This window comes from Canis lupus, chromosome 9 (genome assembly GCF_011100685.1).
Source record: "Canis lupus familiaris isolate Mischka breed German Shepherd chromosome 9, alternate assembly UU_Cfam_GSD_1.0, whole genome shotgun sequence".
NCBI classification, from domain to species: Eukaryota; Metazoa; Chordata; class Mammalia; order Carnivora; family Canidae; genus Canis; species Canis lupus.
This window is the reverse complement of record NC_049230.1, coordinates 18,925,254-18,941,538: the sequence shown is the minus strand read 5'-3', so window position 1 is coordinate 18,941,538 and position 16,285 is coordinate 18,925,254. Positions and strand designations below refer to the sequence as shown.

At 53.6% G+C, this 16,285-nt stretch overlaps 1 protein-coding gene across 1 annotated transcript; it reads right to left on the bottom strand.

Annotated features, from left to right (window-relative positions):
- Window positions 1–2,191: 2,191 nt before the first annotated feature.
- ITGA2B (integrin subunit alpha 2b) lies at window positions 2,192–16,047 on the bottom strand. Its single transcript, NM_001003163.2, is given in 30 exon segments — window positions 2,192–2,441; window positions 3,312–3,428; window positions 3,626–3,727; window positions 3,944–4,057; window positions 4,539–4,664; window positions 4,789–4,941; window positions 5,042–5,138; window positions 5,261–5,341; window positions 5,665–5,744; window positions 6,016–6,108; window positions 6,939–7,086; window positions 7,208–7,275; window positions 7,674–7,799; window positions 7,944–8,095; window positions 8,189–8,244; window positions 8,327–8,431; window positions 8,533–8,578; window positions 9,016–9,198; window positions 11,689–11,900; window positions 12,079–12,131; window positions 12,279–12,332; window positions 12,470–12,513; window positions 12,678–12,725; window positions 13,046–13,174; window positions 13,276–13,321; window positions 13,401–13,450; window positions 13,726–13,891; window positions 13,996–14,093; window positions 14,181–14,302; window positions 15,844–16,047. Coding segments are annotated over 30 exon segments (3,111 nt in total). The 5' UTR covers window positions 16,032–16,047; the 3' UTR covers window positions 2,192–2,387.
- Between the last annotated feature and the right edge of the window lie 238 nt (window positions 16,048–16,285).

Here is a 16,285-nt window from a genome sequence, read left to right as displayed (position 1 = left end):
GTCCCCTGGTTGGCTCTTCTGACTTAAGGGGACCTTGTGAGTTTGTGATACCAGATTCTTTTTCTACCCTCTCCCTCCCTCTTCCTTCTTTCCCTCCTCCTTCCCTCCCTTTCTTTCTAATCTTTCCCTCTCCTCTTCCCTCCCTCTTTCTCTTTCTTTCTCACAAATCTCCATCTAACCAGATTTTCCAGTCCTCTTCTTATGTAACCAATTTTTCACAATCTCCACACAGAATTTAGCACTCATCCCTGGTGAATTTCATCTTGTTGGTTTCAACCCAACTTTACAGTCTGTCAAGGGCTGCCATGAATCTGCTTCAGTAACCCATTGTATTGGAGCTCCCAGACAGCCAGCAGCCATCTGCCGGGTGCAGGGCAGCTTCCCTGCCTCCATTCAAGGGGCTCGGGACAATACCAGGCAGCTCAGGGCCAGGACCGAGCTCTGGAACAACCTCCTAGAGGTCTCCTTCAGCTTTATCAGAGTTATTCAGTTTTAAATCCAGCTCGCATTTCTGTCTTGTCCATAAGGCAAATACCAAATGCTGTGCTGGATCAAGATAAACTGTCTGGGGCTATGAAGCGGCAATGGTGGGGTGGAGAGGGAATCTGGCTGGTGTGTAAGGATCACAGCGGCTTAATCTTTTCCTAAGAAAAGTCACCCAACTAAAAACCTGTTCTGGAACTTGCCATGCATGATGTCAAATTGTTTTCTTTTCCAAATTTACCTTTTATCCCTTTGGGTAAAATCAAATACCAGCAGCTCTTGTGAGGTAAGTCTGCTCACCAGTGGCCTCCCCCAACACTTAGAATCTAGTCCAAAGTCCTACCCATGGCCAAAAGGCGCTACCTGCTTGCCCCCACTTCTGACCTCATCTGGATCCTGTGCCTGACTCCAGACCATGGGCCTCCTTGCTTTTACTTAAACACATCAAGCCTGTTCCAGGGCCTTTGCACTGGCTGCTCTTTCTGTCCAGAACACTTTATTCTTGAGCAGCCACCTGGCTCATTCATCCATCTCTCTGCTCACCTCATTAGAGGCCTTCCCTGACAGCTCTATCTCTCCCACGCAATTCTCCCACAATCTCCTGACTTTTATTTTTACTCCCAGCACCGACCACCACTGACCATATGTTTATTTACTTGTTTACTTTTTAACTCCTGGTTGAATGTAAGTTCCACAAGGGCAGGTACTTTGCCTTCTTCACTGCTCCATCTCAGGACACGGATGGTACCGGGCACATGGGAGGTGCTCAACAAATATTTACTGAATCCATGAAGCAACACATTTCTCAGGACTCCAGGAGGACCCCCCACCTTCTATCCTGGGATTCCAGTCTTGGCGGGCAGAGGGAGAGTTGTCTTCTGCTCCTAGCTGTCCTGTGAGCTCTCTGCCTGGAACCCTCCTTCCTAACTGGAGAGCCTTCTCCTTGTTGGGGAAGAAGGGTAAGCTGGGCAGCAATGCCTGCTGTCCTCTCCCTGGTGCAGTGCTGCTTTCCTCAGGCTGAGGGCTTAGTCAACCTCCCTTTGCCCCCTCCTCACTCTGAACACAGCTTTAAAGGCTTTTTTTTTTCTTCAAATGGGAGTGAGGAGGGATGCTTGGGTGGCTCAGCGGTTTAGCACCTGCCTTTAGCCCAGGGTGTGATCCTGGAGCCCCAGGATCGAGTCCTGCATTGGGCTCCCTGCATGGAGCCTGCTTCTCCCTCTGCCTGTGTCTCTGCCTCTCTCTCTCTCTCTCTGTCATAAATAAATAAATAAATAAATAAATAAATAAATAAATAAATAAAGGAAGGAAGGAAGGAAGGAAGGAAGTGGGGAGAGCTGGTTATGTTCCTGAATCCCAGGTCAACTTGAGGCTTATCCCTTTGAAATTATAACAAAACAAAACAAAAATATTTAAAGCTGTCCACCAGGGACCAGCCTGCCTTCTGTAATGCTTCCAACCTCCAGATACCCCATCCCCCTCTTGTCTCACCTGGAGGCCTGCCACCCTTTCTCCTCTGTTCTACCCCTAGTCTCTACTCCCAGACACTCTCCAAAGACAGTCATTTGCAACCTTTGCCTGGCAGAGACACCCTCTGCCCACACTTCCAGCAGCCCCAGACCCTCACTCCTAACATCACCTGTCCCTGGTACCTTTATCTTCCCTGACCCAAGAGGAGACAGCATGCTGGGGGTCCCAGAGATGCAGGGGTTGGGACTCAGCCTCTTTATTTGGCAGCAGGGAAAGGAGTGGCCAGCTCTGGGGGATGAGGTAGAGGGGGGTATCAGGAGGCCTCCATGGCACAGCTCCAACCCGTGGGTGAGCAGAGCTGGGGGGCGCACACTGAAGAAAGGGCAGAGCAGGCAGGTCCCCAGCCTTCCTCCTAGGACAGAGCGTGAGCTGCTCCATCACTCCTCCTCCTCTTCTTCTAGCGGTGGCCGGTTGCGCTTGAAGAAGCCGCCCTGCAGAAGAGGCCGGAAACAGGGTATAAAGATGATCAGTTGAAGAAGTATGCTAGAAAGTGGCCAGTTACGAGGTCTTCTCCCTGGACCAGCACAGAATCAGATCCCACTGCGTGCACAAACGGAGGCCTTCCTCATTCCGAGATAATTCATGGCACAAGTTACTTTTTTTAAAATTTGGTATTTTTCTTCTGAATTTTTAAAAAAGTTTATTTATTTATTTGAGAGGGAGAGAGCAAGCACAAGCAGGGGAGGCGGGCAGAGGGAAAGGAGGAGGGAGCAGACTCCCCGATGAGCGGGGAACCTGATGTGGGGCTTGATCCCAGGACCCTGAGATCATGACCTGAGTGAAGGCAGATGCTTCAACGACTGAGCCACCCAAGTGCCCCTCCCTTGAATTTTTCTTAAATATTGGCCATTATGTCTCTATGTGACTTAAGTACAAAATGATGTGTATTTGATGACTCTAAGCCTAATGCATGATTTTCCCTAAAAGCACCATGATTTCCCAGGGCTTGAGCACCTGGTGCAAAGGAGGGATGACCCAGCAGGGGTCTGGATCGTACTCGGGCCTCCCACCTCATTCAGGGAGAAGGACAGAGTCAGGAGTTGAGCTCTGTCTTCATCAGCAGCCAGGACTCCCTCCCGGTGACTCTTTCTCTCAGTAGGGAACAGGCTGAAAGGCCTTAGGATTTTAGATGCCACCTCTCCCAGGGGTCTGTGCCCTGGAAGATGTCTTCTGGAGAATGATACTCTAATAGTGGAGATGTGAATGGGCTCTGGGTCACCATCTCTTTCTGCCTCCCTGTGAAGTAGGGCAGGGCCAAGCCTGTGCCCACCTGGGGACCCCACCCTCCCTTCATGCCTCACCTTCCACATGGCCAGGACCAGGAGCATGAGCAACAGCAGGCCTCCGAGTACGCCTACCAGCACCCACCAGATGGGAATGTCCCTCTCCTCCAAGGCACGAAGCAAGTGTGTCTGCACCTGAGGGCAAACCCATGTTTTCTCCATCACCTTGACACCCGCCTCTCTCAAAGACTCATACTTGTGGGCTGAGGATGGCCAACCAAGCCACTTATCTGTGCCACCCCTCAGACCCCCAGGGTGTCCCTCCCCCATCCTTGGGAAGGCAGTGGGTCCTGGGGAATGCCTCTCCTCTGCCACCACTGCTCCATACTCACCAGAGTTTCCCCACTGGGCAGGCTGAGGGAGGGCACAGCGTAGGGAAGGGAGGAGACGTTGAACCAAGCTTGCGATTCCAGCACGAACTGATCCAGCGGCCTCTGAATGGGGTGGGAGTGAAAGCCCTTTACACGGGCCTCTTGGTTGCAGGAATACCCCCCAGCCTCCCTGCTGTGAGTCCTACCCCCTGGCCTCATTCTGTCCCCTCAAAAGTCAGCCTTGTCCTCACTTCCCTCTTCACCCTGTGGCCCCATCTCTCTGGGGAGAAAGCTTGGCCCCCACCCCCAGAAAGCCCCACCCACCGGCAGCCCATTCACCTGCTGGAGGCTGGGCAGCTGCAGGAAAGCTAGCACCTTGACCATGGCTCGCTGCCCTCGCGCCATCTCCTGCAGCTCACACTGCACCACTGTATGCGGCCCCGACTTGCAGCTCTAAGGGGATACGTCACTGGTCCCCAGGCCCTCTGACTCCTCACCCCTGATCACCCCAAGGACCCAGCAACAGAAAGGGGCTAGGGGGCAGGAAGCTCGGGCCTCCCCCTCAGGAAGGGCCTCAGATTCAAGCTTCCGACATTATCTCTAAATGAGTCTGCTCACACGGTCCCAGAGATGCAGAGAAAGGGCAGGAAGAAGGGTGCCATCCCACAGTGTTCAACACTCAGAATTTTTGTAACTCTGCTTTGACATTTCTTCTTTGTCTTTAAGGTACTGGGAACCTTTGAAAATTCAATTACCCCCACCAGGCCCCAGACACAAGACCAGCCCCACCCTGCATATTCACCTAGAGTACTCCGGGGGACCAAGGTGGCCCACCCATGGCCCACATCACACTGACAGCCCCTCTCCCTGCCTCTCAGCGCCTCTGTCCCCTGTCCCAGGGAGGCCTCAGCTGGAGACCACAGAGTCTGCTCACCAGGAGAACTGGATCCTGAAGCCCAGAGGGCTGGCTGGACCCTGGCAGAGAAGCCTGCCTGCGCTCCCGCTTGTGATACCCCGGGGAAGTGGGGGAAGGGCTGGGGGTAGGCTGCCTCCAGTCCAGCTGGGGAAGCAAAGAAGCAGTCAGTCCCAGGCGCCGCTCACCTCCCCACCCACCCTGCCGGAGGGGCCCTGGTTGACGGGCTGGGGGCCTCACCCACAACTCTTTCTTCCACTCAGCCTCTCACCTTGAAGGGGTTAATAGAGGGCTGGGGGGAGCATTGAAGTCCCCCCTCAGGTTGTATGTCCAGGATGTAGAGCAGGTCAGAAGGCTGGGACTCCCCAGGAAAGCAGAGGTGGAGGTGGAGGCCACTTACGGTACCAGGGCCATTGTTGTGAAGCTGGCAGGTGGTGGTGGCAGGATGTTAGATGGCTCAGCACCCATGCTTAGCTCCTGGGTCCCTCCCCACCCCGGCCTGAGCCCCAGAAGGTCCTTCGCACCTCGTAGGTGTGCTCCACTTTGGGGCCCCAGCTCTCTGAGCTGTTCTCCCTGTTGTCTTCTTCTGCCACCACCACCAGAGAGGCTGGAAAGGAGTTCCTGCAGGGGCCCGAATCCCTCAGGGTGAGCTCGATCACCTGACTTGCCTGTAGGGGCTCCCCCAAGGCCCTCTGAACCTTAGGGTTGTGCCTGCCACCTCCCTGATCTACCCCAGGTCTCACCCTCTTAGCTTCACATGGGCCTCTGCCCGCACTGGCACATCCAGCAGCACAGCCTCACTGTTCGGATTCTGGCTGTTTTTGCTAGAAGGGAGGGTATAAGGAGGCGCAGGTCAGGGACCCAGCCCAGTGAATGGCAGAACTCTCTAGGGGTAGGGCCAGAGTTTCAGAGTGCTCAGGAAGTGCTAACTCCACAAACGGCATGCCACACTGAAGTTAGACCTGGGATAGACCTTCTTCTAGGGCTCCAAGACTCAGAAACAAGGCTTTGGGGGAAGAAAGGGAACAGGGAAGTCTGAAGAGTGGGCATCCCAGAAGACCCTTCTGGAAGGAGGGCATCTGAGGGTGTCTGCAGCGGGATCAGCTAGGGGAAGGGTGGTGGCTAGGAATGTTTCCCAGTCTAGTACCTTCTGATTTGCAGCCAGAAGGACACATGTTCCCCAGCCTCTTCCAGGTTCTCCACACTCACCAACATGGTGATTCCTATCTGAGAGATGGGGTGGGGGGCAAAGTCATGGCCCAGATGCCCACTCTGGGCAGCCCTGTCCTGCATGTGACCTCTGGTTCCCATCCTCCACGTCCCCATCATTACCTCAGAAGCCCACTGAGAGAGGGAAAGCCACTCACTCAAGAACACAGGGAGTGTGAGGACCAGAATTCCAGCCCAGAGCTATAGGACTCCAAGCCTGACCCCTAAAACTTGGCTGTGTATGAGTCCCTGGTGGAGTGGACCCAGCACCCATGCCTTGGGGTCTCACCCGGGCGTTCCTCTTCATGGGGTTACCCAGCTCACACAGCACTATCTTGGTCTCATTCTCCTTCTTCTGGTTACAGATGAGTCTCTCAAAGCCCTTCAGGGAGATAGTTTCAAGAAAGAAGATGGTTGGTTTGGTACCTGGGTGGCTCAGTCAATTGGGCATCTGCTTTTGGCTCAGGTCATGATCCAGGGGTCCTGGGATCGAGCCCCACATCAGGCTTCCTGCTCAGGCGGGAGTCTGTTTCTCTCTCTCCCTCTGCCTCTCTCTCCACTCGTGATCTCTCTCTTTCTCAAATAAATAAATAAATAAATAAATAAATAAATAAATAAATAAAATATTAAAAAGAAAAAAGATGGTTGGAGTATCCCATATATATGTAAGATCCCTTGGAAAGCCTGGAAGAGACTTGTGGGCTAGGGTCGAGAGGGACTCTTCTTAGGGATGGGAGATTGAGGGACTTGAGGGACGTCACATTCTCTAGAGCACCTTATTATTTTCAATGATATTTTTGAAAATAAAAAACACAAAACATTACATAGAGCATGATCCCATTGTGATAAACTACTACTACTGTGATCAACAAAATAAAAAAGTAAATAATGCCCATGTAAGTGTCTGTCTATACTGAGAGAAAAGACCCAAAGGAAGTCCACCTTCCTTTCAAATGCTAACAGAGTTCCCATTAACACAGTCCTTCTAACACAAGTTCCTGCTGACATTAATTCCTGAGCCATTTTTGGTCTGGGCTTTATAATAGTCCTCGGATTTTATGCTATTAGTAAGTACTCCTTTTCCAAATTAAAAAAAAAATCACAGTTTTTACTACAATGTGGAAGAGAAGTTGGGGCTCTCAGGTGGAAAATGAGAGCCAATGCTCTTGCACCTCCCAGGTCCATGGTAATGCCCCTAAAGTGAAGCATCACCTCAATGTTGCTGATGGCCCGCATGTAGTGGGCACCTGGGGGCAGGTGCACAGCAAGCTCTGCTTCGTAGGCCCCCTCGCCCTCATTGGCCGCATCCATCTGCAGCTCCAGTACATTATCGGCTCCAATGAGGAGTGGGGAGCCCATCCTATGGGGAGAAAGGAGTGAAGCAGAGAAGGCTGGATCCAGGCCCAGGGTCTGGGAAGGGGGCGAGGACAGAGTATCAGGCCCCAGGGGGCGAAGGGGTGTCATGGGGCAAATGGCCTCACACGATGGCGGTGAGCTGGAGCTGGGGCACACACAGGTCATCTTCCCCACAGTCTAGGATGATGCGAGTCTAGAAGAGGCAAATCAAGGTGTGTGGTGAGTTGGGTACATGTGAATTTTGGGGGTCACATCAGGAACTTCTAACAAAGTTCTGAGACTAAAAAGGAGTTTGGGGCTGACATCATGGCTTTGGGATTTGCATCAGGGTTTGGGATCATGTTATGATGGTGACATCAGGGTTTATAGGCTTGTCAGAGTTTAGAAGTGACATCCACAACACATGGGACTTGTATCAGGATTGAGAGAATTTTGAGATTTGGGGGTTTTCATTAGGGTTTAGAGTGACATCAGAGATGAGAAGTGATATCAAGGTTTTGGGATTCGCCTTACTGACTTGGACACTAACCCTAACCCTGACTTTCTGGCAGGGGTCCCGCACCTCTTTTGCCTGTTCCTGCCCACCCCCACCTGCTCCTGGACATGGGTGTCTCCATGCAGCACAATGGCAGGGGCTACTCCATCCTTCCTGGGCTGTAGCGACACGTTCAAGCTGAGTACAATGGGGCTCAGCTTGTCCCGGAAGTCGGCCTCATCCTAGGGAGGGGACAAAAGTCGGACCACACGCCTGCCATACATGTCCCACTGGCCACCCCCCAACCCACAGCACCCAGCTCATGCCCAAGGGCTGGATAAACAGGCCTGCACACCCAACCCTTCCCATCCCCAGCCTGGGTGTACTCGGAGGAAGGCGGTGGTGGTGTGGCAGATGGGGCTGTGCCTCCCGCCCAGGTCCAGATGCAGGGTGCTGCTCGCCAGCTGAGAATTTAGCAGTAACACCCTCCGGCCCTGGCGGGGCTTTTGCCGGTCCAGCTGCAGCTCGGCATTTAGGGCTGGCAAGGCAAACAGGAAGGGTCAGGGTCTCTGTGGCCAGTTTCCAGATGAGCCCAGACCCAACTCCCTTCTGTCCCCACAATGACACTCACACAGCTGCTGAGGAATGTTGTGCCCAGTGGCTCCCACACACATCTGTATGTTAAAGCTGCAAATATATGAGTTGAGCTCAGGGGTAGGGCCCTTCAAGATCCCAAATCTTGCCCGGCCTGTGCCCCCTGTCTCCTCACCAGCTCACTGGTGTCTTGGTCTGAGGCAGGATACAGTTCTTCACAGCAGGATTCAGTGAATCTTGTACCAGCAGCTGGACATTGGCCACCACCACTGGCTGAGCTCTGGTGGGACAGGGCGAGGCTTGATGTTGTGGGTCCTCTTGGCCCAGGATCCTCTGATGGTGGGGACACTCCCTGACCATGCCCCTGGAGCCAGCGCTCACCTGTACACAGCCACCTTGCTGGCCCCATAAGCTCCTACCAGTAGGTCTAAAGATATTGGAGAGGTCAGAATCAGCAGTTAGAGGAGGCAGTAGGTCCTCATCTCATCTTTCCCGGGGTTTCCCACACTATTTGCCCCACTGGAGTTTTTTTTTTTTTTAAAGATTTTATTTATTTATTCATGAGAGAGAGAGAGAGAGGCAGAAAAACAGGCGGAGGAAGAAGCAGGCTCCATGCAGGGAGTCTGACATGGGACTCTATCCCAAGTCTCCAGGATCACACCTTGGGCTTCAGCAGTGCTAAACTGCTGAGTCACCTGGGCAGCCCGCCCCACTGGAGTTGTGACCTGGCCTCCCCTGGCCTCCCCTGACCTCCCAGAAGGATCAGAACACTCAGCGGGGCATAGACCCCTGACTGTGTCTTTCATTATCTCCATCTAATGCCCGAGAGCCCCTCTTGGCTAGCTGGAGGCATTCTAGGGCCACCTGGGTATCCATTGTCATCGATGTCTGTGGCACCTCGCAGGGAGAAGCCGAAGCCAGAGCCTGCTGGGAAGGGGCTGTCCAGGATCTGGGAGGGGCGTGAGCTGAGCCCCTCACTCTGACCTAGGTACACCAGCACTTGGCCCAGACTACTGGGACCTCCGTAGGGGGCAGCCACTGCAACATCTGGAAGGAGCAACAGAAAGGGCTGTTTGCTATAATTTTCTCCAATTTTTGTTTGGTATCCAGGTGGCCCAGAGCTCCCACTTTGGCAGATCCCAGGGGACCAGCAGAGGGATGGGGTCAAGAAGGCAGCTGCCCTGCCCTCCAGGATTTTACAACTGAGTACAAAAGAGACCCATCAAGTAGAGTTATTATAAAGACAATAGCAGCCCTTGGTATCTACTGAGGAAAACATATTGACATAATTTTGTTTAATCCTGAAAATTAGACACTATGATTCCCATTTTAGATGAAAAAACTGAGTCCCAGAAGGTTAAATAACCACGACCAAGATTAAGTAGTGGCCTCCTATTCCCCTAGGGAACTTCACCCCATTTCTTTTTTCCTTTCTTTTTTTTTTTTTTTTTTTAGACTGTATTTATTTGAGAGAGAGAGAATGGATGTGCGTTTGTGAGTGGGGAGGAGCAGAGGGAGAGGGAGAGAGAGTCCCAAGCAAGCTCCACACCTAGCAGAGAGCCCAACTGGGGGCTTGATCCAGAGATCATGACCTGAGCCAGAATCAAGAGTCTGATGCTTAACTGAGCCATCTAGGTGTCTCTCTTCATCCTATTTAATTCTGTGGAGTTGTCATCACTAATAACTTTTAAGATCACTCTTGAAAATGCATTTGTTAATCATCATAAACTTATTAAGTTGTAAGTTTTTTACATGTGACAGGAATTAAGATCTTTTATATATAGGTTATAACTGTCTTTCCTTTGTCTTCTGATTTTGTTTTCTATGTACCTTTTTTCCTTTTAAAAATCTATTGAGGGGCACCTGGGTGGCTCCATCAGTTAAGCATTGGCCTTTGGCTCAGGTCATGATCCCAGGGCCCTGGGGATTGAGCCCTGTATTGGACTCTCTGCTCATGGGGAGCCTGCTTCTCCCTCCCCCTCTGTTTGCTGCTCTGCCTACTTGTGCTCTCTCTGTCAAATAAATAAATAAAATCTTAAGAAAAATCTATTGATTTTTCTGACTGAGTTACACAGAATTCATCCAAATAAGTCTACCCTGACCAGTCTTGTCTCCAGACTCTGGGCCTCCCCTCTCTTGATCTTTGGCATCTTGATCTCTTCACTTATTTCTGACCATTCGATCACCCTGGTCATATCCTCTGCCATCTTACCCCATTGCCAGTCCTCAGCAAGCCTGGCCAGACCTCAGCAGATTGGGCCTCAGGGACTCCTGACCATCCATCTGTGCTAGGGAACCAGGTGCTTCCCAGCCATCCTGGGGGAGTTCTGCTCAGCCCCCTCTCCCACTCTGCTCAGCACTTATTTCCAACTTTCTTCATTCTGTCAAGCTCCCAGCCCCCTACTTCCTTCACAAAGAGAAGTAGCCCAACTGTTGTGCTATAAATCTGAACTCACTTTCCCCAACTCCTTTACCCTAAATATCCCAACCCCGCCTACCCCTCAGAGCATCACAGGGACCTTCCTTGGGCTTCCTTCTCTCACCACCACCCCGCCCCCCCCCCCCGAGGATCATTTTCTCCACATTCGACCTACTCCATATGCTTTGAAATTAGAATAACCTTCCCTTGGCCCTCATCTCCTTTCAGGAATCATCTTTTCTTTCTTCTTTCACAAACTGGTTGAAAGACATTTCTACACTCACTGCCTCCAATTCTTCACTTTCATTCATACCTTGCCCCATGGCATCCTGACTTCTGTCCTTACCCAGCCCTGAATCAGTGTCACTGTCACCAATGATCTCCTTCTTGCTAAAGCCCATGGATAGTTCTCCAGCCTCATCTAATTATGCCTTTCAGCAGCATCTGGCGCCACTGACCCCCTTCCTCCTGCTCAGAGCACTCTTTTCCTTTTAGTTCTGGGCCATCAGATCTCCTGGTTTCCCTCCTACTTCTCTGGACATTCCTGTCTCCCTTCTAGACTCACTTCCTTTGAGGGTCCCCTAAATGCTCTTGCTCCCCAGGGTTTTATCCTTTGCCTCTTCTCATTTCACAGGTGCAGCGATCTCATCTACCCTTTCCAAGCGCCTATCTGGTGCGAATGGGGAAGGCACACGCCTTCTCTGGCCGTGGGTTTGATGCTCCCCAGCCCCTCAAGGTCAAACAGGCCCAGAGCTGAACTGCTGATCCCCACCGCCCGCCATCCCCACCCCCACCCAGACTGAGCTCCAGGCCGTGAAGGCATCAACACTATCCCTTCCAACTCCTCTCTCTAACTCCACATCCACCCACTCACCCATCAAGTCCTAATAGTCCAGCTACTAAATATCTGTGACATCACCCCATCTCTAACTCCACTGACCACATTCACATCCAGGTGGTCACCATCTCTTGCCTGGACCAATGCAAACAAACTGGTCCCATTCAACTCTTCCAGAGAAAAGCCCTTCCCCGCTCTGGCTGCCCTCTGGTCAAATCGGCGGTCTTGGTTCTGGCTGTTAACCAGTCTGAAGCAAGCGGTGCTCCTCTCTGCCCCTTACCGTTGTAGCCGTCCCGGTCGAGGTCGCCCAGAGATGCGATGGCCGAGCCGAATCGCCCATAGAGCTGTGTGCCAGTCAGCAGGAGGCTGGGGGCGCCCAGCGCCTGGTGACCTCGAGGCTGCAGGAACAAGTACACGCGCCCCACCTCGGCCAGCTTGCGGTCCGCGCGGCTCTCCATGAACAGTGGCGCGCCCACCAGCAAGTCGTGCCGCCTGCAGGCCGGATGGGCGGTGCCACGGGGTGGGTTAGGGAGATTAGCCCAAACTCGCCGGCTCCATTCTCGCCCTCCCGCTCCCCTCGGTGGTTACGTGGGAGTGGGGGAGGAAAGGAGGCGACCCAGAGCAGGCAACTCCTCTGGTGATGGGGGACCCAAACGGGTAGGAGCCTCACCCGTCTCCGTTGACATCAGTGACGGCTATCGAGTGTCCAAAATACGAAGCCATCTGCAGGAAGACGAAGCTTACTGAATCCCCGTCCCCCGCCCAGACAGGCACCCTCTCTTGCACATTGCCCCCCCCCCCAAACCCCGTGGAACATTCTAGGGCTCCAATTCCCCAGCGTCGGCCACCCCCACCGGAACCGGCCTCCACCTGCTCTCCGTGCAGCCTGTGCAGCGTCTGGTGGTACTCGTTCAAAATTTCCACCTGCACGGACAAGCACAGGAGCGCGTCATTCCTGCTCCCCAGGACAGCCTCCCGTTCCGAGTGAGAAAGGGGCTCCTGAAGCTGAGGAGTGGGGTCGAAGGCTTGGGATGCCGAGTGGCGGGACAGGGGGCACTCACCGCTCCTAGGGTACAGCTCCAGGTCGGGGCACCGAGGACATACTCTGGGGAGAGCCAGACCCCAGTGAATGAGGTCCTTCGACCCTACCACCGACCCTCCCGCCCGCGATTCTGTAACCCGGGGGAGACTTTGGTGCGGTGCGGGGCTTGGAGGCGCTCCTCCCCGGGCGGGGCTCCCTATCCTTTGTCCCCGAAATGGATTTCTTGCCTGTAGTGTTGAGATTCCCGTCGAACTCGCCCACAGCCACAGAGTACCCTGAAGAGACAGCACGAATTAATCTTTCTGGGAGGGCGAAGCAGCGGGAAGGCCATGGGCAAGGAAGAAGGGGGGACCCAGAGACCACCCAGTCCAAACCCTGCATTGTGTAGATGGGAAAACAGGCCATCGAGAAGCCAAGGTCAGCCCGGGGCTGCGCAGCTAATCCGGGGTGGGAAAGGCAAGGTGGGGCAAATGGGAGTTGGCGGTGGCGGGGATGCCGAGGGACCAGAGGGTGGAGGCACCTCAGGACCTGACCCGCGGGGTGGGCGGCGATTCTCAGAGGGCTGGGAGGCCTAGGAGGGGGGTGCCAGTGTTACCCCGGTAGCCGTCGTAGTACTCTGGCTTGCTGTAGTCGTAGGTGAAGCTCTGGGAGGACACGTGCCACAACAGGGTGCCCGGGCGGTAACTCGAGATGATATTGTCAATAGGCGTCCGCACCAGGAGACCTACGGCGCGAGGGACAGCGGGTGTGGGGGCCCAGACGCCTGCGGTCTCCCCGTCTCCCCAGGCCGAGAGAAGGGTGTGAAGTGTACAGATGGGCACGTACCTAAGAAAAAATAGCCGCCGGGGGCCCCAAGCACCAGCACTCCAGCCTGAAAGGGAAGCCCTGGAAGTGAGGGGGGGCCGTGTTTGGAAGCCCCCCCCCCCACGCCGCTAGTGCTCCCCACTCGCCTGAGTGACCGCAGCGCTGAAGCCCGCTTCGCAATAGCGCTTGTCTTGGTCTAGAGGAGGGAGGGGAGGGGTCAGCGAAGGGGCGGGGCGGGGCAGAGGCGGGGCGGGGCGGGGCCGGGGCGGGGCCGGGGCGGGGGCCGGGGCGGGGCCACGGGGTAACCTACAGGCGAGGCCCCCAAGCTGAGCGAGGCGGGATGGGACTAGGAGCTGGGCCAAGGGGAAATGCGGGACCGAAAGCCGGGGACTGGGCGGCTCCTGGGGAGGTGCTGAGGGCGGAGCTAAGTGGCCCTGAGCGGGCGGAAACAAAACAGGGAGCCGAACTCACTAAACCGATTTTTCACATAAACCGAGCTCATGGTGTTAGCCCGACACGGCGAGTACTCCGCGCGGTGGCCGTTCCGGAGCTGAGCCACAAAGCAGCCACCTACGGGCGTCTTCTCGGCCTCCTCGGTCTTTTCTAGGACGTTCCAGTGCTGCCAGGGGGCGCAGGCCTGGAGCAGGGCCAAAGGAGAGTGGGGAATCGGCGGGACTCGGGATCCCCGCCCACGTGTCCCTGCCCCCGACTGCTCTTTGCTCCCCGTTCCGTGGCGCCCACCACAATGTTGTCGTTCCAGCTGACGACCGACGCCCCCAGTCCTTGCCGAGACTTGAAGGTTTGGAAGGTGTGGGAGCCTATGTGTCGGGTCTCGTCATCTGGAGAGCATAAGAAGGGTGGGCGCTGAAGCCAGGCTGCCCAAGCTCCGGGTGGCCCCTCCTTTGCCCTCCTTGCGCAGGACTCACTGAGGTCAAAGGGCAGCGACGTGCACTGGCCACCCTCGGCCCTCCAGGGGCACAGGAATACGCCGCCCGTCTCCTCCTGGCTGCGGCCCAGGGTCCGCGGGGCGCCTACCACGAAGGCCACTCTGCGCGTAGGAAAGCTGGGTGAGTGCGGCGCAGAGCAGATGCCGAGGTAGCACCTGCCCTGGTGCCTGTGTTGAGAGCACTACCCGGAAGGGCTGTGTGCCTGGGAAGGCACTGGATCGTCTTCCCTCAAGGAGACATCACAGACCATGGAGGCCAATCTTTTCATTTTACTGTCAATGAAACCGTCTCCCAGTGGGGAAACCACGTGCCTAAAGTAATCTAGCCAGTTAACGGTAAAGCTGGTATTATATAACCTTTTGGTTTGATTTGAATATGAAGAGTTTGTATCCTTGCTGAAAAAGACCTCCTAAGCTCTGCACACCCTCCAATTCCATATCCTTCACTTCTGTGCCCCACACCAAAAGTCAGGGGTTTACATGCTTCCTAGAACTGAATACTGTTACCAGATGCTTTCCTAAGAGCTAGTTTTAATGGTGAAGGATTAGGGAAACTACTGGCCACCTCTAAAGTGGGATACTGATAACACCAAAGACTTTAGTAGATCTAGGTTCAAATCATAGCTCTACCATATATAAATTGGGAACAATACCAACCAATGTCAGAAGTAAATGAAATCAAGGTATGAGGGACATTTTTGCGTGGTGCCAGCCAAGTAATGCTTAACAAGTACTAAAAAAAAAATGCTATAATTTTCTTTTAGCTTGCAGGATGTTTAAGTAATGCCTATGAGGCCAGTATTTAGAAAGGGAGAGAAGCAGGAGTGGGCAGAGAAAGAGGTCAAATGCAGATCCAGACCCATTGACAGCCATGAGGCAACATCCTGGGAGCTCTGGAGCTAGAGCTCCAGAAAAAAAGGACCCTTCAGAACAGTCCCAAGTTGAGGTGAGAACATCAGACCCTTACACCTCCCTCCACACTCCTCATTGATCAGTCATTGATTGTAGGTTCCATTGGAAAAGGGACTTGACTTTGGGGGAGGTGACTCTCTTCAGCAAAGGAAATTCCCTAAGAGTCAGATAGTTGAAGGCTGTCTGCCATTCCCACTCCCCAGAGGTGGGCATCACAGCATCTACCATAATAAGTAGTGCAGGGTAGTTACAATAAAGAGAAGGAACCAGGATTCTAATCTTGGAAGTCTGATTTCGCAGCTGACTAATCCCAACCATTAATGCTCTATTGTTTCTTTTCAAATATCTGTAATTTTGATGGGGAAGAGGGACATGGAATAGAACAGCAAGGTGGGGGCAGGTAGATAGTTTTGCAAGTAAATTTAAGACACATGCTCCTCTCTGTATTTTGAGATAACAAAGATGGAATAGGTCATACAACTGACCCTTGAAGGAAAAAAGAAGGCATCAACTTTTATCTTCCCTTTGTTTTTCCTGTAGTTTTGGTGCTCACCTTTCCATGTGTGCCCCTCCCTGACACCTTTACTTGAGCTAGTTCCTGCCAGTATTCCTAAAAAGAACTGTCTGAATAGAGCCTAGAAGTCACTTTGCTCAACCTCTATCACAAATGGGTTCACAGAAGTAGTGATAGTAACTCTCTCCCCAACACCCAAACTTCACCCCAGCCTTACCTCCCATGGTTGTCCTTGTAGAAGTCCAGTGAAAACCCAAAGTGGCTGCCATTGGGGCCTGTGTAGAAGGTGAGTTGCACTGGGTCCAAGTTCAAGGCCCAGCCTAGAGGGATGGCACCAGGTCCCAAGAACAGCTGCACCCACTCCAGAAGCCAGAGGGCATTAAGTGGACATACAGCTCTGGCCATCTTCCTTCTCCCACAATCTCCTGGGCAGGAATGGGCTAGCTGCCTCCTCTTCCTTTCAGTCTCCACCACAGGAAGGCTTTTCTTATCAGACTGGAACTCACTTGCTGAGCAGTAGGCAGAGGAAAGGGCTACAGGCCCTGGAACCATATGGTTTCTTGGATTGCCAGGAAGAGGGTGAGGGCACCCTGGGGGGTGGATGCTGATGGCTGAAAGCCATGACTCCTCCCTTTTCCTGAGAGTAGTTTATCTCCAAG